Here is a 24,835-nt window from a genome sequence, read left to right as displayed (position 1 = left end):
GCCCAGTCTATGACAACCTCTGTCTGAGGTTGTGTGCTCTGCAGTTGCTTTGTGACCTACACAAAAGTGCACGGACATACAAGATAAAGGTAAAGTCATGCTCTTTTCTTCTTTCTTTTTTTTGTTTTTTTTTCTTTCTTTTGGACATCATCCCTTCTATTTGGAAAAATGTCTCTCCATTTCCTGGCATCATTCATGATGAGCTTTCAACACCTGTCAAGATGAAGAGACTGAGCAGCAGTACACAGTCCTTGCTGTATTAGTGGCACACAGTCTCCCCCTACTGGCACTGAAACATTACACCACATTTTAGCACATTAATGTCATGACAAGTTGTGACACCAGCTGAACAGTCTGAGGCTAGAGGTATCTACCAGAGCTGGTGGAGTTGGTTTGGAGCAAAAGGGCAGTGCAGATTGTGGTAGTGTGGGACAGAATGTCAGAGTGTAAAAGAGAGGGAGAAGGGAAAGGAGGACACCCAGATGTTGCACTCCCCCCTTCTGCCTTACATCAAGTGTAGGAAAGTGACTGCAGTATAGCCATTCCCCCCTTGGCAGCGTGGGTTCTCTCTGAGTTCTCCGGCTTCCTCCCACAGTCCAAAGACATGCAGCTTAGTTTAATTGATGACTCAACTTGCCCGTAGGTGTGGATGTGAGCGTGAATGGTTGTCTGTCTCTATGTATCAGCCCAGCGATAGTCTGGCCACCTGTCCAGGGTGAACCCTGCCTTCGCCCAATGTCAGCTGGGATCGGCTCCAGCCCCCCAGCGACCCTGAACAGGATGATCAGTTACAGATAATAGATGGATGCATTACCAACCGCCATCCTAATTCACTTCTCCTCAAAATTGGCAGTATTGCTGGCTGGTTGTTAAAATTATATAAATGCCATCGGCCTCCTACAGGAAGCAACAGAAATGTCTTTATCTGCTCCTGTTCTGTCTCAATATTTGTACTCTCCGCCTCCTTCCAGGCATTTCCGTGATGAGTCAGAGAAGTTCCTGTGTGACGTCTTGCTTCCTAACCTGGTGTGGCGTGCAGGTCGTACTGCTGCTGCCGTCCGCACCTCAGCCTTCAGCTGTCTGCTGGCCCTGCTGCATGGAGGGGCCATCACACCAGGACAGGTACATACACACTCATAAACGCTGCAGGGGCCGTGCACATATGACACCCAGGGTGTTACAGCTATTTCCACCTGTGCAGAAGGACCAATGAGCATTGGATGCGAGCACCAGATATAAAAGGTCTCCAGTAGTACGTACTCCTGATCCAATCTGCAGAAACACTTTTTATTGACTCGGCTGTAAAGGAAAAGATGTGGTAGTGCATTCTTTTAATCCACTAGGAGTTGACATTTACTTCTCTGTTTTGTCCATTTCACAACAAAATAGATGCTCCCACTTGGTCATTTAGGAAAATATATCTGCCATCTTTCTCCGCTTGGCTGAAAGAGTTGGCCGCGGCAGGTAGCAGGTGTACGTGGGGGCAAGCGGGTTCACATACCTTTGTCCCTAAGGAACAGACCTTCCCCTGTTCTGGGCCCTTGTTGTACGTAGGATCTATCACCGGGACATGCCCTTGCACCTGCCTGTCCGAGCATGTGCCCAGTTACAGTATTTGTGCTCACACACACACACGCACATATGGCTGTGTTTGCCCTTGCTTGTGTAGAGTGACCAGTTTAAACCGGCTTACACACTTATTCTATTCACATGTCTTTAACTACAAGGCAAAGCAAACAGCTGGGGGTCAATGTAAGCGTGGGTGTAGGTGTGTGATCCAACTTTTAATATCTAATGGCACTCAAACATCCTCACAAGAATAACAAATCTGGAAAAGTGGTGGCTAAACAGGGCAGTGTTGCCTTCCAAGTTCAGGTTCAAAATTAGGTTGCAGTATAGCTGAAATAAACATGTCCTTATGGGTATAAAAACAGAAGGTTATGTGTTGTTTCCACGGGCACATCAAACAGCATTTCATTTTGAAGGACATTGTTTCTTCACTACTCCCTGTGAAAACAATTAGCAGCTCTAGTTACACTCGGCACTCTCAGATTGTCACTGATGTAATGCCGAATCTGTTTTCTGCCAAATTTTCCTGCTCTTTCTGTCTCATTCCCTCGCTCCCGTTTTTACTGTTTCGCCCGCACAGTTTCGATAGCAAACAGACACAGCTACAGAGGTTTTAGCCATTAGCTCTTGGCTTGTGATTCTGTGTGCTCAGCCTCACCTTGTTTGTCCATTTCCTCTGTTTCTCATCTGTTGGTGTGATGAAAACATCGGTCTACGCTGTACTTCTGAAGTTGGGCTCCATGCCCGTCTGTATAAACTAATCCAGGCCTGATGTGAATCTGTCATGCTTCAGGTGATATTTCACTTTGGTACAAAAAACTGCATAAATCAATGTAAATAGTTGAAGAAAAGTCTGGAAATTGAAGAGAAAAAAAAGAGTTTTCCTCGGTATGTGTTGCCACTTTCACTAATCAGCCTTGTTTTTTCTAGTTCTCAAAAAATGTGCTACCATTTAATTTACAACCCTTAGTTATTAATTTACAACCCTTAGTTATCATCAAACTAAGGGTTGTAAATTAAATGGAAGTACATTTTTTTAGAAAAGGGGGAAATTAAAATAAGTGGTCCTGACTATGCAGCCTCAAAGCAGTCACTACATGAAAAAAATAGTAACTTTATTACATAAAACCACCGTTTTGTAAACTGCTTTAATCTCCTTTTAGTGACTTTAAATTGTACCACACATATGGGCAGATATTGAACTTGTTGATTTGAATGCTGGTCTCTGCCTTTTCTGTGTGCAGCTGCTGTGTCTGGAGGAGAAACTGAGTCCCCAGGTGTTGTCAGCCCTGGAAGAAGACTCTCAGATGGGCAGACTGTTGGCTTGTCGCTCCCTGTCAGCCATACTCCGACTCATAGGAGCCAATCTACACCCAGAGGCGCTCAACAGGATCTATCCCAGTAGGTGTAGAATGTACACACACAAATGAATGCACTACATTTTATCACACCGCCTGCTGAAATGTGCACTTTACCATTAATTCTGTAAAATCACGTGTTATTATAATGAAGATAAAGACTAAAAGTAGCTAACCCACGCTAACAGTGAAATTGTTTAGAATGATTTGTTTCTGATCTACTTTCTGTGTGCGGCTGTCTGTCCTCCACAGTGCTGCTGAAGCGTCTGGACGACAGCAGTGAGGAGGTGCGCAGCGTTGCCCTGCAGGCCCTCGGGCTGTGGCTGTCCAGCCTAACCAAAGACTACAACCCTGAGTTCTGTGCTGCTCATCTGCAGCTCCTCTTCCAGCAGCTCCTCCTGCACCTGGATGACCCCGACAGCTCAGTCCAGGACAAAGTGCTTGGTAAGATTGAAATGAGTGTTTTGAACCTGCAACCTCAGATGAGGATAGAGTGTTGATAGGTAGTTACAGGTAAAGGCTTAACAGGAGGACATACACATGGTCCTATAATGCTGTGTGTAAAAATGAATGAGTAGTCTGGATCTTAGAAAAGATTTACTCTGTGTGGAATGCACCGAAGCCTTTCCTTGAACTCTTTATGATGCCTGACTATTTATCAGAATCATAATCAATCTTGTCAAGAATAGCAAACTGTTTTATAGTTGGCCTTTAATGCATTGTTGACCGTCCTTGATACTAGCGCTGATAAGAATGAGGAGGGATTGTGAAGATAACATTATAGGATCCTCGTGTGCATACAGTATACTGTATATGGCTTGAAATTACTGTGTGATACGGACCTTATGACCGGAATTATCTGATAAACATATTCAGCTGATACAGACAGTAAAGATGGTGACGATGAAAGCAGAGTTTTGCCGTGATGATCTGTAGACCCTCCTGCTGTGTTCCAGACACTCACAGAAGGATGGGAGGAAATAGGGGTATCCTCTATCAAACACTAGATTATTGCCTGGCTCGCTGCCAGAAGATTCCACCTTTTTTTTTCCAAAACCTCTGTTATCCTTCTTTTCCACATAATTTATCACCAAAAGCACCTCAAGCAATTCCTCCTGCCAAAGCAAGCCCTTAGGGGCTGAATGGGAGGTGGCCCTCGAGTGAAACACAAGATCCAGATATGGATAAGCACTCACATGAGACAGACACTTCACAGGTCAATATGTGAACTTCACCACCAGTGCACCTGGGGTAGACTGGGCTGTTTGTGTTCAAATCTCTGCCTCCCTACCTAGGATGTCCCTTCCACACAGAGCATCTAATGACAACCACATGGGGAGCCCCCTTCACCCGCTTAATCCCTTCGTCTTTTATCCGTCCGTCGAACTTCCTCACCTCATACTCTGTTTTCAGACAAACCCTTAGCTTCACGGCTGTGTTTGTTGACGTATCAGTGGAAAGTCTGAGTGGCTTTTTCCTGAAGTGTGTAACCAAGGCTCAGTTCCTCTGGTCTTTCACTCTCTCCCACTCTCATGGATGTTAGCTGTCATTACTTCTGACAGGATGCAGGTGAGGGCTGAAGCCTTAGCCAGCACAGAGAGGCCTCTCTACAGGATCTCTCATCTTCATACTGCTTCACATAGAAGAAATGAGGAAAAAAAGAGAGGAGAGGGCATTCACACACTCACCAGATGCAGCAGTAGTTTTCATACCATGAATTCTAGCGCTGCAAGACAGCTTTTGAAAGCCTTCCAAGGACAATAAACATTTTTGTTGATGTCATTAGTTATCAAAGTGTCTGTAACCTTGACTGCAGAAGGCAGAATAACACATGTAAATCAACTCATGAACCGGCCCTCGCCCACATACTGTACCGTATTTCTTGTAGTTGAGTGATTTTGCGTGTCGTGCCTCTGTAGGTTCAGGATTTACTTTAAAAATCAATACTATAATTCTGTAAGTTCTAGTTTAAACATGAAAATTATAAAAAAAAAAATATTTTCTCTGTTGTTTCAACTCGTGCTGGATATGATTTATGTTCAACTTATGATCTGGCAATAAGTTGCTCACCAAAACTGATACTAGGCAAAAGATAAGTCTGTTTGTATTTCAGAACCAAAACCATTATTGAATTGATCCTGATAACAAGTATTGTCTGTTTGCCTGATGTCAATGATTGATCTTATTCCTCTGTGCCAGAGTTGTCATCCAGAAACACATCAATGAGCCACACTATTGCACTGGGTGACATGTTCCTTTATTATGATGAACATGAGTTCTGTAGTTTATTCATTTGATCCCAAATACACTGTCCTGCTGCTGTAAATACTCACTACAGCACTAAACCACCCAAAACATGCATTTAATCCTGTTTGAGTAAGAGATTATATATCCTTTTCTTTCTTTTTTAATAACAATATAAACAGTATATGTGTGACCCATTTATTTTTAAAAGATTTCCTTTTCAGTGGGAACAAATTCTGGCCCAAACGTAAAGATACAAATATGAGCCATTGTGTGTAGCAACGTTCTTCAAACTGCGATCTCCATGAAGTACAGTAGATTCCTAGCCAGCTCGGAGTCTCTTTGTGAAAGGAGATGACCTCACATCTTGCCGAGTGATCGTCTGTATCTGACAGCACCCGTAACCGCCTGCGCCGCAAATGTGGAGGCATTCCTCACTCTCATGCATGGCTATGTTTGAAGCCTTCTTTTTTCTTTTTTCTTTTTTTTCCTTCCTCCTCACACTCTTTCTTCCTCTCTATCTTTCTTTGTTCCTTTAATAGTTGATCCCATTCTTATGCTTCTTGGGTTTCAAATGCATATCTGTGAAGTGGCTTGACTTGTGCAGCATGTCCTGACAGCATGATGGACAGCACCCCCTCCCCGTCTCCCTCTCATCCCTCCTTCTCTCACTCATCTAGTCCTCCACCCTAATAATCCTGACGTCCTGGCAGCAAGGCTGCTACCTGCTCAATCACGCAGACTGTTGGCACTGGTGTAGCTCACTTCTCACAAGTCATCATTGTTCTCCTTGAATTCAAAGTCCCACCTCCATCCTATCTGAGTACAGTATACACAAAAGCTAAAGATCCCCTTCATCTCCTTAAAGAACAAAGGCGGGTATCGGATGATGAGTTTACATGAGCTAACTCATCCAGAGTGATGGCGTGTCGCCACTGGAACAGCACTTTTGCATTGTGGTTTCCGAAGCATTTACCCATTGACAGCAATTCAAGTAATTCAATATACCTCTGAAAATCAGCAGAAGGTGTGGGAACAGTAGGAGGAAAAAAAATTTGAACAGAGGATTATTGCCTCCCAGCGGAAGAAAGGGGCACCTGCACACATATGTGTGAGTTGCAGAGTTCACGTATTGTAGTTCATCACTGCCATCTGCTGGCGTCATAACTGCTTTTTGACTTTGTTACAGAAAACATCAAATCAAGAGATTATCTATCTACCTGTACCATGTTAGAAACTACAAACTTAATTTAGGATTTGTAGTAAACTTAGGTTTGATGTGCCTGAATGTGAAAAAAGCCATTTTTGCTGAGTATTTAAATTTTAGAGAAACTCTTCCCCTACTCTAGGTATATGTTTTATGTAGAGAAATTGACCTGATTGATTGTCAAAAGCAACATGGAAGAATAATTTAAACAAAGGCAACAGAGCAGGATGATCAGACCATCAACTGATCTGATGGTCACAAACTTCCATACTTGGACTTAAGTGGGTCTCCCCTGAAGGATTCAGCTCAAAGGAATAGTTTGGGCAATGAGGTTATTGACTTTCTTGTAGAGTAAGATGAGAAATCAATACTTTTGTGTGCTTTTAATGTCAAAACTTTGGTTTCTGCAGTTTTTATGGAGGATATTTATGCAAAAGTAGTATTTCTGCTTCTATTTGAGTGTGTCCTCTTTCATCTCATATCCTGAGTGCCGACTCCTCTCCTGAGTCTTTGGTTGTTTATCTGTTTGTGTGTGTCCAGAGGTTCTGAAGAAAGGCAGCTCGGTCCACCCGGCACTTCTGAGAAGGGAGGCGGAGGCAGTGAGAGACCAACAGCGGAGTCCTCTTTACTGCGACCAGCTGCTGCAGCACATCAGCTCACTGCTCACAGAGACCACAGCACAGTGTCCTGAGTGACATGACGTTTGTGCCTTAATTCAAAAAACTATCTCTTTTAATTGTACAACATTGATGAACAACCTCTAACAACGACGTGATGGTAATAATACGATGGAGTGTTTTTCACTTTAGGACTCGTTCCCCTTAAAATGAAAATACTTGCCTTAAATTAATTAGCTCTCATGTGGGTGAGTAGATGACTTGTTTTTTATTTATAGTTGAACTTTTCAATATCCCTTTTAATACAGAATATTCTTTTGACCATTTGTTCAAGTACTGTTTTTCTGCATTCATTCCTGTGACTGTAATCCTTTGGTTCTGATGTTTGGTTTTAATAAAAACAAACGGATGTTTGATGCACTGTGGTTGTGTTTAAATGTGATACACTCATAAGATCTCTTTGTGAATTCCTGTACCCAAACTCTCACCATCCCTGCCTGCAGATGGTGCTGAGTCTAAGAGAAGCTGGGTCATGTGTTTGTCTTTTTTTCTTCTTTTTATTAAACAATACTTAAATATTGAGATGTTTAAGTACAAATTGCATTCAAATACATCTGAATCTTATCAATATTGAATGACACTATCATTACATGTATATAACAGTAATACTCATGGATAGTTTCTATACAAATTGTAAAAATCCAAAGAGCACATTACACATTTATCCTAAAGTCACTTCCCCTATATAAGCTGTGTTAAAACAACGGACTAATTGTCATTTTATATATATATATATATATATATATATATATATATATTTTCATATATTTTTTTTTTTTTTTTTTTTTTTTTTTTATATATATATTTTTATTTTCAAAGTTACGTTACCTCTCCATCCTCCCATCTATCCTCTGCACATTCACGAAATGAGCTGCTAATTTTCAGTCATCTTTTATGTGCGTGTAATCTGCTGTCCTTCCCTCCACCATGTAGTCACCTGGGTGCTGACAACAGAGCTTCGGCCATGGCGTCTTTCTGAACGACGACTCTTTTCGGTCCGATCGTGACATAAATATTCCGTCCGGCCTGTTCAAGATGCTGCAGATCGGAGATGAGGTGGTGTATTTCTCGGCGGTGTTTCTGCTGGTGGTGTTGGGGACGCGGAGCGCCACCGGAGCCTCTCTGCTCACAGCATTCCTCTACGTTTTCATGGTGATGTTCCGCTTTCCTCCTGTGCCAGCGGACCAGGCCGGCCGCGTCCTCCGGCCCAGGGCTCCATCGGGCGGCGTCCCGGTGGTGGCGCTCCGCGGAGGCAGCTACGACGCTCCGGAGAACACCTTGGCAGCGATCAGAGAGGTGGCATGCAGGCATCAGTCTTCTGTTTAGATGCTAATATGGAGCTGTAACTGTGTGCCCTACTATATAACTTAAGTATAGGCTGTAGAAATGTAGGCTACATATTCAACACCCAAATACTTTTCTATTTTTAGTTTCTGTTGGAATCTAGAGCACTGCAGGTGCAAAGGAGCCCCCAAAATAATATGAAACCAATGACGGATTTGGTGCAATAATATTGATGGCTTAAACTGTTTAGGCTTTGCATGTCGTGACTTCCCATTTTGCAGTGTAACCTGAGCACCACATTTGCAATTCTGAATGGACAGGGAGACTATAGCTGGTTAGGGTTTTTTTTTTCCATCGGATCGGTGACTCATTATGCTCTTATGAATTGATTCCATCTTCATGATGAAGTCTGCACACTATAAACCATTTCTCCACCCTCTGTTTCTGTTTTTTCACATACTGAATGTGCTGAATCAGCTGTGCTTGTGGCATAACTGTCCTTCATGCAATTAGCATCCTATGCTCTACTCTTACTAATACCTCTCACCTGTCTAGTTTCTTAACCTCTGGATGACTTTCTTTTGTTCTAGCAAGCCTCTTCTCACCATTAGCATATTGAACCTTCCCTTGTCAGCTATTGAAATTGGAGGATAAGATGACATAAATTGTGCTCTAGATTTTGTGAAGGGCTCAGTACTGAAACAGCTGTTTTGGAGTTGATAATGATGGAGGAGAGCTCCAGTTTGCTGCTACTGAACCTTGTCTGTATTACTGACCATGGGCAAGCATCTCTGGTTTGCACCATTTGTGGGCATTCTGGTGACATTTATATGCATCCTTTTGACATGCAGAGTATGCAGGGGGTCTGTCCATGAATTTATTTTTCATTGTAAATGACTTGAAATTTAGCAGGATTTTTTTTGTGTGTGTGTCAATTACAGAGTTGTCCACTAGGGATCGCTTTTGACTAATAATTATATTTGGAATTACAGTTACTCAGTCTTTGTAATCAAGCTAAGAAGCCATCAGTCATTTTTTAATTTTTTTATGTTTGGGAATATTAATTGATTGAATAATTCAGTGTTTTTTTAAGTAGTCATAGCTCCTATTATATACTAATACTGAACCTCTACCATTGACTAACAGTCAAACACAGAAATTAGTGAAACAATCTTCCGATCATTTACTATAAAAGGCAAGGGCTAGAGAGAGTTAGGCTAAGTGTTTTATCCACATGAGAATGGAGTCAAACAATCTTTAATTGCCAAGAAATATCCTTATTACTTTATATTAAATACTTACTTACTGTGTTGAACTGCCTTACTTACTCGTTTTCTCCCGTTGTTCCCAACCCCAATCCAAAACCATTTTTCTACCTTTTTCTAAAATTTCCATTTTGCAAAGAAATCTGTCTTTACATCTTCTTATGCCCTGTGATGTCCTGCTTTAGGCCAGTAGAAACGGGGCAACTGGAGTGGAGCTGGACCTGAGTTTCACAGCAGATGGAGTGCCCATACTGATGCATGATGAGACTGTGGACCGCACCACCAACGGCTCTGGACCAGTTAGCAATCTGCTGTTGATCCAACTTAAGAAACTAGATGCTGCTGCTCATCACAGGCTGAAGTAAGCTGCACATTAAACAGTCATTTCTACTAGTCTAGCTTGTGATTTAATGTTTGGATAAAGAAACAAAGGACAGTGGTACCATGACATAAGATGTACTTGATTGGACATCTGTGGAGATCCCCATATTAGAAAATGTGAGGTGCAGAAATAAAGTTTTCATGATGACAGATCCCTTGGCCTAGCCCTTCACAAATATGTCACCATTTAAAGTATTTCTACTCAGATGCTTTGTCACAAATTTGAAAGACTATAAGGGAGAAATCTCATCTCCAGGGACAAGTTCAGTGGGGAGAAGGTCCCAACTCTGCAGGAGGCAGTGGAGGAATGCATCAGACACCAGCTGACCATCTTCTTTGATGTCAAAGGTCAACCTGATAAGGTACTAAAAAGGACTTCATACAAATATATGGATACATACATATATGGAACAATGATGTAGGCTAGCTGTAGCCTTAAGATATGCTTAATTCAGAGAAGTTATAGCTGCCATGTCTCTACAATTCAATCGGCCTCCTAGCCATGAGGCTCACTAAGATTGCCTTCTTTCTTACCTACATTTTGACCCTTCTAGGAGGCACTAATTCTGGTAATCTCTTTAAATAAGATGGTTTATTATTGGATATTTAAATAATGTTCTGTTGCTAATCTCCTGTTTTTATGGAACATTAATAACTTATCCTCTTTTCTAGGCTGCATCAGTGCTCCATGAGATGTATAAGAAGTTCCCAGTCCTTTACAATTCCAGCATTGTTTCTTCCTTTGAACCCAAAGTCATCTACAAGGTAACAAAAAATATGACTGAGTAACACAAATGAAAGTCTTGAGAAAGCTATAACAATGTTTTTGGGGGGTGTTTTGTTGCTACAACCCAAAATGAAATGGATTTCTGGTTTGCTGCTTTTAACTGAACATATTGTCATAAAAGTATACTCTGAAGAGACTGCCTGACTGAAGAGGCAGACCCTGTTTCTAATTCTAACAGTATTCTGTTAACTCCGACCTCTTGCGGCCCACAGATGCGCCAGACTGACCCCAACGTGGTCACGGCTCTCATCCACCGCCCCTGGAGACTGAGCCGCTTTAGCGATGGCACTCCTCGGTCCCTGTCGACATCGGGTCAGCTGTGGATGGGGATTCTGGACGTGTTGTTGGACTGGGCCCACCACCACATACTGTGGAAACTCTGTGGAGTCTCTGCCATCCTCGTACAGAAAGACTTCATCTCACTGTAGGTGAATTTGTTTGGCGTTGAAATGCACAGCCGCAAAGCTCAGGGCTAACAATGCCTAACGATACCTGTCTTTGTCAGTCTACACAGATCAGAATATTTGAATCAGAATCAGTAACGGTTTATTGCCAAGTACGTTACAATAAATAATACAATAAATTTGGCTTGGTGATTGGTGCGTGACAATAAACATAAAGTAAAAGACATAATTTAAAAATAGAAAATATGAAAATTTACAATCAAAAAGATTGATATTGCATTGATACATAGTTACAAAATCAGACATGATCAATAGCAGGATGTCTGACCAGGCATAAAGGAAATTATAAAAAATACACAACTGCCTCATAAGCAGCAATGGGTGCTTCAGTATGTTGCTTCTTTCAAAGTTTGTTTTATTTATTGTCAATAGTCTCCCAGTTTTTGAACATCCTTCCTTTAAATATATGTCATAGTGATTCCTTACCTTCCTTTGCACATAATCTCAAAACTTGGCTGAAATGAATCCAGACCTGCCATCATACCTAGTCATTATTGTCCCGTCTGATCTCGTTTGATTGGCTTTTTGTCTGTGTTTGTCAGATTTAGTCCCTTCTGGTTTTAAGATAGATTCTAAATTATGGATAAATAAAGTTAAAATGATGGGCAAAAATACAGAGAAAATGTCTACAATATACCAAACAATATGGTTTTGTACTATGTCAACAAAGTAAATAAGTCACAATAAATAAATATATATATATATATATATATATATATATATATATATATTTATTTATTTATTTATTTATTGTATTTTATATATATATATATATATATATATATATATATATCTCACTGCCTCATTTAAGGTGTTCACTATGCTATATCATGTACTTATTGCAACTAAAGAATATTTGTCTGGCTGTGGGGCATATCTTATTTACTGAGCTGTAAATGTATTTTCTCCTTCTTCTTTCTTTCGCTTCCTTCTGTCGCTCAGGGATTACGTTCAGTACTGGGCAGACCGAGGTGTGGAGGTGGTGGGCTGGATTGTTAACACTGCTGTGGAGAAAGACTACTACCAAAATCTGCTGAAGATTGGCTACATCACTGAGAGTCTGCTGGAAGACTGTGATCCCCATTACTGAATGATCACACACACACACACACACACACACACACACACACACACACACACACACACACACACACACACACACACACACACACACACACACACAGACAGGGATGATTTAAATCTCAAGTGTTTTCAACTTGTAAAAGATAACATTTTGGAAACTCCTTAGTTTGACAAGACTACATAATACCACAATTAATACATTTCCCAGTTTATTGTCCTTTTAAAGAACATAAAATACTAAATTATATGTATTAAAAAATGTATGTATTATATGTAGATTAAGTTAATTATAAGGTGGGGGGATGCTAGATTTTTGGTGCTAAACAACTTTGTTGTGGCAATCGAACAATCCAAGCTTTATAGAAATACATATGATTTACTGTAGAGGTAAGAACACGGCATTACCTGTAGCTGGCATACAGGTAATTTCCCTTTAAATCTACACATACAGTAAACCATGAAGACCCAGCTGTATACTTCCTTGTCTTTATCCTACTACCAGCAGCATTACCTATAACTCTCCTGGACCAGGATTAGGTTACATAGGACTATGTTCCATTAAAAGTCTTTTCTACCTTCTGTTCTGATGTTTCAGAGGCTTTCAAAAAAATCTGTGTAAATAGTTGTAACATTATATTTGTAACATATCAATGCCTGCTATCATGAGATTTATTTACTAATAGACTCTAGAAAATCTCCTGTATTCTGTTAAGATGATCATTGATTGTTCAGTAACCTGCCTTCTATCATTACTCATTAAGTGCCACAATTATGTTTTGACTAGATACCATGAAACCTGTACTTTTTTCATTTAACTTTTTAGTCATATTTTCTGTTAATTTGATTTCCTCATATAATGGTCTAATGCTGCTTTAAACAACTCTCCTCAGAGCTTTAAGAGGGAGAAATGCTTCTTCCTCATCTAACTTAATTGTTTTGCCTGAAAACAGTCACATTTAAAGATATTGGAAGTAAAGAATATTTTAGGATGTTAAGATATTGGGGATTTGTCACTAACAACTTGTTTCTCAGAGTTAAATATATATAAACATGTATCTTTTCTTTCTCTTTCATGTAGTGTTAAGAATGTATTCTAGTAAGAGATAAATCATAAGATCACTCATCAAAATATCTTATGCTCCTCTTCTGAAATAAATCTTTAGAATGTAACTCCAGTTTGCACAACTGATGGAGGTTAATAATGCCTTTTAGGAGAAAACCCTATATTATAGTTTAAACAAAGCATTAGTATGAGTGTTCTTTGTATTGATTTCTGTTAATTGCCAGTTGGGTATCTTTGTCAACCCATCTTTTAATTGACCACATTTTCAGGCACTGTATTCTCTAGTAAGGCTCGGTTGCATTGTAAACATAGTGTTGTGTATGTGATTGCACTGTGCACCTGACCTCACCTGCGTGTACTGTAAACACTGAGACGTTGGGCATATGGGGGCGACGTGGAGGAGCAGACAAATGATCCCCATTGAATAAATTCTCATTCTGCAAGTTTAACTCATCTGACAGCATTTTATTTATGTAACAACCAGAAATATGTGTAGCGAGGGAAGTCATTATTTATGGAATTGTGAAGAAAATAGTGGACCTCAGTCTCTAGTCGGCGTTACAAATGTCTTACAATCCGGGGACACTGTCTCTTTAAAGCGCCGAGGGAGGCGTGTATGAACGTCAAGAAGTGAGTGCGCTTCGACGGTGTGCGTCCACTTATGAATGGCAGACGCAGTTTCAGGTTATGTGACATTGTGGAAGTGCAGGACACTTCAGCACCAAAGTGAGTTACGTTAAAGGTCTGGACTGGGGGACGGCAGGTGAAAGGGGGAGGGTCGCTGGATGAGATGCGCCCCGGCTGCTGGTTTTACGCGGAGAAGAAATCGGCGCACGGTTCTGTTTTCTACGCGGTTACCAAACGGCTTGTGTCGTCTCATGTCAGCTCTGTACATTTGCGTTGGCTTCAAACGTTCGCCCTGTGAGTGAAATTCAGCCTGATTAGCTGAGGAGAGGACCGACACTTCTCACATTAAGGGGGTTTTGTTATTCATCGACAGATCCCGGAGCAACGTGTTCGACTTACAGTGCCCTTGATTAGTAAGCGTGCTCCCCTTGTACCTGCACCGTCTGGACTTCTTACTTCAAAGTGCCAAACTGAAATTTCACAGGTGACTCTTCCTGCGCATGATGTACACAATTACAAGAGGACCCAGCAAACTGGTCACCCAGCGACGGACAGGTGAGACACTGAACGCACAGATCCAGCAGGCATTCACTTGGTACCAATTGTTTTGTCTTGTTTTTTTTAAGTAAAATGTGAACTTTCTGTAATTTGTAGGGCCTACTCAGCAACTTGACAACAAAATAAACGACTTCAAGCACAAACAAACGTCCTGGAGTATGCCTGAGTAAGTGTGCAACTGTTAGAGTGACATCTCCTGCTGGTAATGAAAATCCATAGCGCTCTCAGTAGTGCGTCTGTGATGCTTTTTTCATGTGTGTCCAGATTAAGTTGCGTTCGTTAAAGCGTGTGTTAGTGAATGACAGTGTCCTAGCAGCAGTGGACAGCGTTTGTTCATCAGCCTGAATGACTTATAACATCTTCACACAGTAGCTTCACTGAGACTCAGTCTGCCTGCTGGGCTGTTATGCTGCCTTTAAATGTGTGTGTGTGTGTGTGTGTGTGTGTGTGTGTGTGTGTGTGTGTGTGTGTGTGTGTGTGTGTGTCCCCGACCTTGTAGGAAGTCAAGGAGGCACATGGTCCTTCATTCAGCTGTTCAATATCTGACTCCCACACAACCAACCCTGCTTGAATTCAGGCCCAAAGGCTGATACTTTGAGACATGAGAGTTGTCAGATTTGCAGAAAACGTCAGATTAATTTGTGACATGTTGTTGTTGTTGTTGTTGTTGTTTTTTCAGCCTTCCTGCACCCAAGATAGTTTTCAGCCGTCCGAATGGTAAGAAGTACCATCACCCTGCTCCGGCTCTCCCCGCAGACAACCAGCAGGAAGAGAGCTTCACACCTGTGCATGAGGAAAACGTAACATTTGTCTATGACGGTAAGGGAATAAATGAACAGGAAATACAAGAAGACGAGACAACACTTTTTATTGTCTCACTGTTGCCAGCAACCTGTCCCTCGTCGACTGTTTTGTGAATGTCATTGTTTCACTATCAAGTGTTTAAATTAAACGCTAACCTCCCCCTCTGAGGCCTCACCCACACACAGCTGCTCTGACACTGATAGCCATGATAGGCACCTAGCAGAAAAATGCCTTCACACCCACATATCGCACTTCTCATGACCCACGCTGGGACATGTGCTGAAGGAAAAGAGTCTGGTTGTCCCCCTTTTAAGGAAAGACAACAAAGACTTCTGACAGGGTGAAGTGTTTTATTGGGTCTGGATGAAACTCTACACAGTGACCCAGTTTTGGAGTGAGCACTTCTCTTTAACATGCACAGGCTCATTCAGTCTCTGGTAGACTTCATTTAGCTTGGCTGCGCTTACTTTCTGTGTCTCGTTAGTTTCTGGTGTTGAGCCACAGCAACTCATAAACAACTCCAGTAACCTTGGTGTTTAGTGGACAAGGACACAAAGAAGGCCTGACCCACCCCCACCCTCCTGTTGAGAAAGAGAGCTGTTCAGGGTTGATTCATTCTCTTTTACTCTCTGAAATAACTCAATACATGCTATGAACAAGGGTTTTCTGAAAGCCATGACCTGAGTGCAGCTACCAAAGATAAAAATGAATCACACATACTACATGGGACCAGTCCACATGTTGGATTCTTTGAAATACAAATGTGTGGAAGGAGTTGCAGGCCTTTGAAGCAGTTGGCCTTGTGGACTATTTGTTTGTCGCTGTGGTTGTGACACTGGGGTGCAGAAGATTTTAACTTGGCAGATAAAAACATTTGCCTTTACCCACTAATTGCATTTTCTTGGGTTCAGATTATCATTATTTATTATAATGCTGTTTTAAATGTGTCAACTATGTTGAATCCTGGCTCCTTCACAGGCTCTGTTGTTTATCTGAGGTGTATTAAAGAAAATGATAGACTCTCAGTTAAAGCTGCAGCTAATGCTTATTTTAGCTGTAATACTCATTGCATAATGGATTAATCTGCTTTTTGAGATTATTTTTGATTAATTAATTAGCTGAAAAAACTAACAAATGTCCCAACATTTCCAAGAGCCCAAAGGAATGTCTTCAAGTGTCAACTTAATGTATGTTACCTCCACATGCTGTATATTAGCTTATTAGTCGTAGATGTACTGACCGCGTCGTTGTGATTTTAGCCTGGCAGGAGGTGGTGCAGCAGGGGCCCGGCCAGGGGCCAGAGGAGGTCCAGGGAGCAGTCCACTACAAAGAAACCACTCCAAGCCAGCACATGGACAGTGAGTACAGCTTCTCTTCCTCCCCACAGTCCTCCTCACATTGTGCCATGCTCTCCGAGCATTCATGTGCATTTTAATGGTTAAGGCGTAACAAATGAGATTTTCTACAGGATATGTGCTTTGACAAAGGCGTTTCATGAATGTTTTGTTTGAAGTAGTGGTGAATCCTTTTATTTTTTTTGTTATTTTTCTGACAACAGCCCAAAGACCTACTGTTAATAGGTTGTATTGGTTCATGCAAACCAAGGATTAGTGGACCAGCTTCTGATCCTTCCAGCTGGAGGGAAGCCAGCGGAGGTCACAAGCCTGTCCCTCCTCGTGGTCTAAATGAGTTGTGCCAACTTTGTTGACACATCCGTGTGGGTTGTACGGTTCTGTTTTGGATTATTGGTATTCTTAGCATATGCAGATAATAATGAAAATCCTGCTACAGCCAGCACTGAACTCAAATGTGTAGCCAACATTACAATCTTACACAACCAGTCTTTCGAGGAAATGCATTTTTTCCTTGCACGATAAATGGGATGAGTGGCCATTTTGTTTCACTTCATTCATTCATTTATGTATTTCTTTATGTGATGTACGGGAATGTCATTGTCTGATGGTCAAACACTATGGGCTCCACTATGTTACAAAAATATTTCATAGTATAGGATGTCATAAAAATGTCACAGTATAGTAGTACGGCAGAACATTTTTTTATTAAGAATCATTTCAAAATGCGTAGTATATTATGCCAAAAAATAGTCATAGAAAATGTCAAAGCATACCAAAGTATTTTATGTAAGATGTAATTAAGTCATAAAATAATAGTATTTCATAAAACTGTCATTAAAAAGTCATAGTATGTCATAAACATTATCATAACAAATGTCATAGAGCATTCACATCTCCAACTGACTCTCAGAAACTGGTTCATGTATTCATCTCAAACAGGTTAGACTACTTTAACTTTCTATTTAAACAGTCAGTTGGACGACTCAAGCTCAAATAAAATGCAGCAGCAAGAGTCCTCACACACACTTTTTGAGCATGTTACTCTGGTCCTGAAATGACTTCATTGGCTCCCAGTACAAAACAGACTTCTCTTCAAAATCCTGATTATTGTCAATAAAGCACCTAATGGTTTAGCTTCCCAGTGACTTGCTCACAGACTATCATCAGGCAGAGGGGGTCAGGCTGTATCCAGAATTACATCCAGGTCTGGTGAGGATGATAATTGTATAGTATGCTAAAAAAAAAGTTATAGTATGTCGCAAAAAGTCATTTTATATTATGATATAGAAAAGTCCTATTATAGCATGTCATAAAGGATGTCCTATTATAATATGCCATGAAAAGTCATCGCACAGTATGCAATTAAAAAGTCAATTATACTAACTCGTAGTATAGTTTGATTTAAAAAAAAAAAAAAAAAGTTATTGTATGTCATAAACATTTCACAAACAATGTCATAGTATAATATGTCATAGAAATAAATGTTGGCATTAGAATTTACAAAAATATATCATAGTATGTTATGTCACAAAAAAAGTCATAGTATGTCATAAAAAGGACATAGACACAAAATCTCAAAAAAACCATAGTATACTATGTCATAAAAAATTATTGTATATTATGCCATAAAAATTACAAAAGTCATAATAAGCCATGGTATATTTTATCATAAAAGTCATAGTATAGTAGAAAAGTATGTAATAATCAATCATACAAAATGTCATACTTTGGTTTGTCATTACGATATTCTAATTTAGTATGTCAAAAATAGTTGTATGAAAAAACATAAAACATCATGATATAGTAAGCCATACAAATTCACAAAAATTTCACAATAAAGTATGCCATAAATAAGTTATAGTATGGCGTAAAAAAAAAAATCATGAACAGTGCCACAGTATAGTACGTTTAAAAAAGTCATAGGATAGAACGTCATAAAAAATATTATAGAAATAAAAAGTCACAAACATTTTCAAGTATAAAAAGTCATATAAAAGAATGGCATAAAAAGCCATAGTGTAGTATGTCATAAACATATGATGCTATATTATGCCAAAAATATGTCACAAAAATTGGAATGAAATCGTATGCTGTAAAAGGTCATAATGAGCCATAGTATATTTTGTCATAAAGTCCCAAAAATGTCATAGTATAGCATGCCATAAATAAAGTCATAGAATAGTGCGTAATAACAATGTCACAAAAATAGTATAGTATAGTATCTAAAACAAATACCATAATGTAGTTTGCCAAAGAAAAGTTACAAAAATGTCTTAATATAATACAGTTGTGGTCAAAAGTTTACATACACTTGTAAAGAACATAATGTCATGGCTCTCTTGAGTTTCCAGTTATTTCTACAACTCAGATTTTTCTCTGATAGAGTGATTGGAACAGATACTTCTTTGTCACAAAAAACATTCATGAAGTTTGGTTCTTTCATGACTTTATTATGGGTTAACAGAAAAAGTGATCAAATCTGCTGGGTCAAAAATATACATACAGCAGTGCTAATATTTGGTTACATGTCCCTTGGCCATTTTCACTTCAATTAGGCGCTTTTGGTAGCCATCCACAAGCTTCTGGCAAGCTTCTCGTTGAATCTTTGACCACTCCTCTTGACAGAATTGGTGCAGTTCAGTTAAATTTGATGGCTTTCTGACATGGACTTGTTTCTTCAGCATTGTCCACATGTTCTCAATGGGATTTAAGTCAGGACTTTGGGAAGGCCATTCTAAAACCCTAATTCTAGCCTGATTTAGCCATTCCATTACCACTTTTGATGTGCGTTTGGGGTCATTGTCCTGTTGGAACACCCAACTGCGCCCAAGACCCAACCTTCGGGCTGATGATTTTAGGTTATCTTGAAGAATTTGAAAGGTAATCCTCCTTCTTCATTATCCCATTTACTCTCTGTAAAGCACCAGTTCCATTGGCAGCAAAACAGCCCCACAGCATAATACTACCACCACCGTGCTTGACGGTAGGCATGGTGTTCTTGGGGTTAAAGGCCTCACCTTTTCTCCTCCAAACATATTGCTGGGCATTGTGGCCAAACAGCTCGATTTTTGTTTCGTCTGACCACAGAACTTTCCTCCAGAAGGTCTTATCTTTGTCCATGTGATCAGCAGCAAACTTCAGTCGAGCCTTAAGGTGCCGCTTTTGGAGCAAGGGCTTCCTTCTTGCACGGCAGCCTCTCAGTCCATGGAGATGCAAAACACACTTGACTGTGGACACTGACACCTGTGTTCCAGCAGCTTCTAATTCTTGGCAGATCTGCTTTTTGGTGGTTCTCGGTTGACTCTTCACCCTCCTGACCAATTTTCTCTCAGCAGCAGGTGATAGCTTGCGTTTTCTTCCTGATCGTGGCAGTGACAAAACAGTGCCATGCACTTTATACTTACAAACAATTGTTTGCACTGTTGCTCTTGGGACCTGCAGCTGCTTTGAAATGGCTCCAAGTGACTTTCCTGACTTGTTCAAGTCAATGATTCGCTTTTTCAGATCCATGCTGAGCTCCTTTGACTTTCCCATTGTAGCGTTTGTGGGCGTTTCTATCCAATGAGCCCTATTTAAATGGCCTCAGAGAAGTCACCAGTTGTAGTCACTCATAATCACTCACAAGAAGTTAAGAGGCCATGCTATGAAGCTCATTTCATTGACACAACTTTCTAAGTCACCAAAATTGCTAATTCATGTTGCTGTATGTATATTTTTGACCCAGCAGATTTTGTCACTTTTTCTGTTAACCCATAATAAAGTCATGAAAGAACCAAACTTCATGAATGTTTTTTGTGACAAAGAAGTATCTGTTCCAATCACTCTATCAGAGAAAAATCAGAGTTGTAGAAATAACTGGAAACTCAAGAGAGCCATGACATTATGTTCTTTACAAGTGTATGTAAACTTTTGACCACAACTGTATGTCCCTAACATGTCATAGTATGCCATCAAAAAGTCATAGTAGAATATATCATAACATATGTAATAAAGAAAAATGTAAAATGGAGTGTAATATATAATAATGAAAAAAATAAATGGTATAAAAAGCCTGCCATGATATAGTAAGCCAAGGGTCACTAATAGGCGGGCCGTGGTCCGGGTCTGGACCCAGGTGTTGTTGTATCCGGGCCTGAAACCGATAGATAATTGAGAATTATTACATTTTGATGGAGCGCTTCTATTTTAACCGGCGCAGCTTTTCAAGCCTTTATTCATTCAGCAGTCCAGGAGACACACCGACAAACTGCATGCGTTGTAAACTATCTCACGTGATGCTGCTCAAATATGTGTATTCTGATAAGTCTCATGGCTTGAGTGAGATTCACACACACACACACACACACACACACACACACACACACACACACACACACACACACACACACACACACACACACACACACACACACACACACAGGGGAGAGAGACCGCACAGTCTGAGAAGTTATTTCACATGGCATGCTCCAAAAAGAGAACTGTGGACAGCAAAACCAGAGCCTTTAACCAAGAATGGACAGACTCTTATATGTTCATTCTGCCCATGGACAGTTCAAAACCAGTGTGTCTCGTATGTTTGTTTATTAAAAGCGATAATGTGAAGCACCACTATGAGATGAAGCACACATCTTTTGAGCAAACGTACCGACTGAAATCCGAAATTAAGGCACAGAAAAATAAACCTAAGAGCCCGATATGATCAGAATCCTAACACATTCATTCAACGCCCATCAATGATGTTGATGGAGAGAGGAACAGAGCTGAAACAAGTGGTTTCAATGACCACTGATAAAGTCCCTGCTCAAAAATGTCACTCTTTTTAGAAGATGAGAAGAATATAATATTATGGCTTTTTTTGGTTTACATCACTTCAAACCTGAATGAACTGAATTTAAAGCTGCAGGACAATTCAGTTGAATTATTTTTTTGAAGTACTTTATCTCAAGCTTCTTCAAAAGCTTTCTGTTATGTATTTTATTTTTTAATCCAATCCTTATTTTACTTGAAATGAAAAAAGAACATTGATTTATTATTAGAGTATGTATTATTTATAATTCATCCAGTTCAATTTGAAAACTGACAATACAAATTTTTGAGATATCAAATTATTTTGACTAGGCTACTTGAATATATATGGCACTAAATCATAGGATTACACAGATAATCATTATTGGGATGTTCCGGACCTTTGTGTGGGGAAATTCTCTCTAACTGGACCTGGTTGAATTTTAATTGAAAAACCCGGTAGTAAAAAAAAAAAGTCAAAATATAGAATGCCATAAAACAGTATGTGGTATAAATAAGTCTGCGAATATATTTTGCCTTAAAAAATGCTGTATTGTAAAAAATGCCATCTGCCACAATGCCTGTCATGAAAAAGTTGTCATGATATATTAATCCATAAAATGTCACAAAAATGTCATGTTATAGTGTGCCACGAATTACTTATATTGAAGTGCATTAAAAAAAAAAACATACTGTAGTATAATATTTAACAAAAGAAATTATGGTATGTCAACAAAAACTCCTAGTATTGTTTGTCATAAATAAACTCACACAAAAATTCAAAAATGACATAACAGTTTGTCGCAAAAAATGTCATAGTATAGTATGTCAAATAAATCAAAATAATCGTATACTATGCCATTAAAAAAAAACTCACAGTATAGTATGTGAAAAAAAGTAATTGTACATCAACAATCACAGCACAGTATGTCGAATAAATGAATACAATATTATGTCGGAAAATGTCATAGTATACTATGTTGAAAAAGATATAGAATAGTATGTCGGAATTTGTTTTTTTAAAGTCAGTATATTATGTCAAAAAAGTAATAAAAAAATCTTAGTATAGTATGTTGAAAAAAGTTATTTAACATTTTTTGTATAGTTTGCTGAAAAAAAGTAAGTTGAGTATGTCAAAAAGTTATTAAGTCTAGAATAGTATGTCGAAAAAAGTCCCAACAAAGTTATAGTCGAGAAGAAAGTGATAAAAAAGTTATAGTGTAGTTGTAGCATGTTGTAAAAGTCACCGTATAGTATGTAACATGTTTTTAATAGTCATAGTATAGTATGTCAAAAAAGTAATATTATAGTATGTCATAGAATAGTATGTCTTACAAATGTCATGTGACAACCATTTAGTTTAATTGTATATGTATTATTTTTACTTGACATTACATGTAACAAATGAGTAAAAATACAAAAAAATAAAATGAACAGTAAATATAGTAAACTGCCAATCAAATTATCATTCTTAATAACGAGAAGCATCAGTTAAAAAAAACAAAAAACAAAGCTAGGCCTCTAATACATTTTACTTTAAACTGTTAAAAAGCAAGATATAACCGAACGATTAAATCTACATTATTGCACAAAGGAAATATTCATATTAAACGGTTTCATTGATATTGCACAGAATGAATATTCAGTTTCTACTGGAATCAGTGTTTCCAGTTTCTCTCCTTCACACACCATGAGGGAAGCAGTCTGTCCAAAATAAGCTCTGTTTATATAGCCTGCATGCTGTAGCTTTAAAGATTTCATGGGGCCATATTTTTCTTGCACTTTTTGTAGTCCTTTGTTGTAGTTTCGCCATGGCAGACCTACATCAGTGACCTCCGCCGTTGCATCATAATTATGTAGTTTAGTGAAAGTGGAGTTGGATTCTCTGAGTGCCACGGTTGTCTTTTTCTGAATCCTTAAGATTTCTCCTTCACATATTTCCGTGACCTTATTTTGTCTTCCTTCGAGGTCAAGGAAAATGTTTAGGAATACACGTTGGGTCATTTTTTGACTTTTTGACCGTAGCTATAGTGTTGAAAAAAGTCATAAAAAATAATAAATAGTATAGGATGTTTTAAAAAGTAATGAAAAAGTCATATACAATTTAGTAAAAACTCATAGTATTTCATAAAAAATCATGCGTCAATGCCACAGTATAGGATACCATAAACAAAGTCCTATAAAAAGGCAGATTCAGAAAGCTTATTCATAAAAATAATGAAGAAATTGTGATTACTACCGTTTTATGATGTTTAATTTTCTTCACCTTATTTTGAAAGTACCTACCGGAAGTGTGCTACTATTGCTGTATTGACGTTAGCTTAATTGATATAAATATTGCGGTTCCTCATTGTAACCACCAGAGGGCGACTTGAGATTCCGTCATTACCTCAAATGATTCAAACAGTCGTTCTAAATATAAATACCGTATTACGTTGTTTTAATCTGTAACTGACCGCATGAGAACACAATGGATTTGACTGATATTCGTTTGTCTGTTGACATACTGATGATTTTACCTTTTGAAGTAACCACTTAAACGAGATATTATAAACCAGTTTGTTAGCTACGAATTTAACTTAATGTTGCAGTTTCTCACTGTGACCACCGGAGGGCGACAAACACTCATGGTTGTAAATACACACTGACTCATGGTCAACACCTCTCAGCGTCAAAACTAAAATATTACCAAAACCAAACAAAAACGACTTAACTTAGTATCAAGGCATGTTTCGTTCTCTATTTTTATATATATATTATATTTATCTACTGTTATTCAGTGTGTGTCATTACTATAGGACATTTCTCTGCATATTTCTTTCTACAATGTTTTAGGCTGTAATGACCTTAAAATTGCAAACAGACTTTTGCTCTGATCTCATGGTCTAATCTTTCTTCTTCTTTTTCCCCCAGACTTTGTTCCCATAGATCTGGATGAATGGTGGGCAAAACGTTTCCTCGCCAACATAGACAAGCTGTCCTGACACTCTGCTGGGATTTGTGAATCTTGACAGACGGTTGGGAGTGGAGACCTGAAGCAGGATGGCTCACAGTGGAGAGGAGGCCTGGGCCGGTGTGACAGGTTAAAAAGAGGCCCCGATGTGGTTTAAATGGACGGACAGCGCTGGGACGCTCGCATAGAAACCACAGAATCAGAAACTCTCGCCTTTGAACTGCAACCCCTCTCTAAAGTCAGACTGCACACTGGAGGACGGAGTTGAGGTTTCTCTCATCTTTACGCCCTCACAAGAGAGATGTCATGTTCCTTTTGAAATGCAGTAAAATTGTATTTTCAAGAAGCTCTGTCTTGGTATGTTCACTCAA

General features: G+C 39.3%; 3 protein-coding genes across 4 annotated transcripts in view; all 3 read left to right on the top strand.

Annotated features, from left to right (window-relative positions):
- LOC137878626 (dynein axonemal assembly factor 5-like) overlaps positions 1–7,402 on the top strand; it is a 23,388-nt gene extending 15,986 nt beyond the window's left edge. For both annotated transcript variants that reach the window (XM_068718995.1, XM_068718996.1), the window contains exons 10-13: positions 972–1,122; positions 2,814–2,970; positions 3,180–3,371; positions 6,919–7,402. In XM_068718995.1, the coding sequence (XP_068575096.1) occupies positions 972–1,122; positions 2,814–2,970; positions 3,180–3,371; positions 6,919–7,073 (655 nt within the window). In that variant the 3' untranslated portion in view covers positions 7,074–7,402. The remainder of the gene's footprint in view (positions 1–971; positions 1,123–2,813; positions 2,971–3,179; positions 3,372–6,918) is intronic.
- Positions 7,403–7,883: 481 nt separating this feature from the next.
- On the top strand, positions 7,884–13,831 carry LOC137878648 (glycerophosphodiester phosphodiesterase 1-like). Its single transcript, XM_068719026.1, has 6 exons — positions 7,884–8,351; positions 9,790–9,965; positions 10,242–10,347; positions 10,658–10,750; positions 10,985–11,196; positions 12,179–13,831. The coding sequence occupies exons 1-6, from the start codon at positions 8,091–8,093 to the stop codon at positions 12,324–12,326; spliced, it is 996 nt and encodes a 331-aa protein (XP_068575127.1). The 5' UTR covers positions 7,884–8,090; the 3' UTR covers positions 12,327–13,831.
- A 195-nt stretch (positions 13,832–14,026) lies between these two features.
- Positions 14,027–24,811, top strand: LOC137878277 (MAPK regulated corepressor interacting protein 2-like). The gene is made up of 6 exons (XM_068718517.1): positions 14,027–14,303; positions 14,383–14,564; positions 14,664–14,733; positions 15,247–15,386; positions 16,631–16,729; positions 24,425–24,811. The coding sequence occupies exons 2-6, from the start codon at positions 14,510–14,512 to the stop codon at positions 24,493–24,495; spliced, it is 435 nt and encodes a 144-aa protein (XP_068574618.1). The 5' UTR covers positions 14,027–14,303; positions 14,383–14,509; the 3' UTR covers positions 24,496–24,811.
- Positions 24,812–24,835: the final 24 nt, after the last annotated feature.

This window comes from Cebidichthys violaceus, unplaced genomic scaffold (genome assembly GCF_023349555.1).
Source record: "Cebidichthys violaceus isolate CVI_PGR_0920_01 unplaced genomic scaffold, fCebVio1.0.p SCAF_23, whole genome shotgun sequence".
Lineage (NCBI taxonomy): Eukaryota > Metazoa > Chordata > Actinopteri > Perciformes > Stichaeidae > Cebidichthys > Cebidichthys violaceus.
Note: the sequence above shows the minus strand (reverse complement) of the source record. Positions and strands in the feature narration are given on the sequence as shown.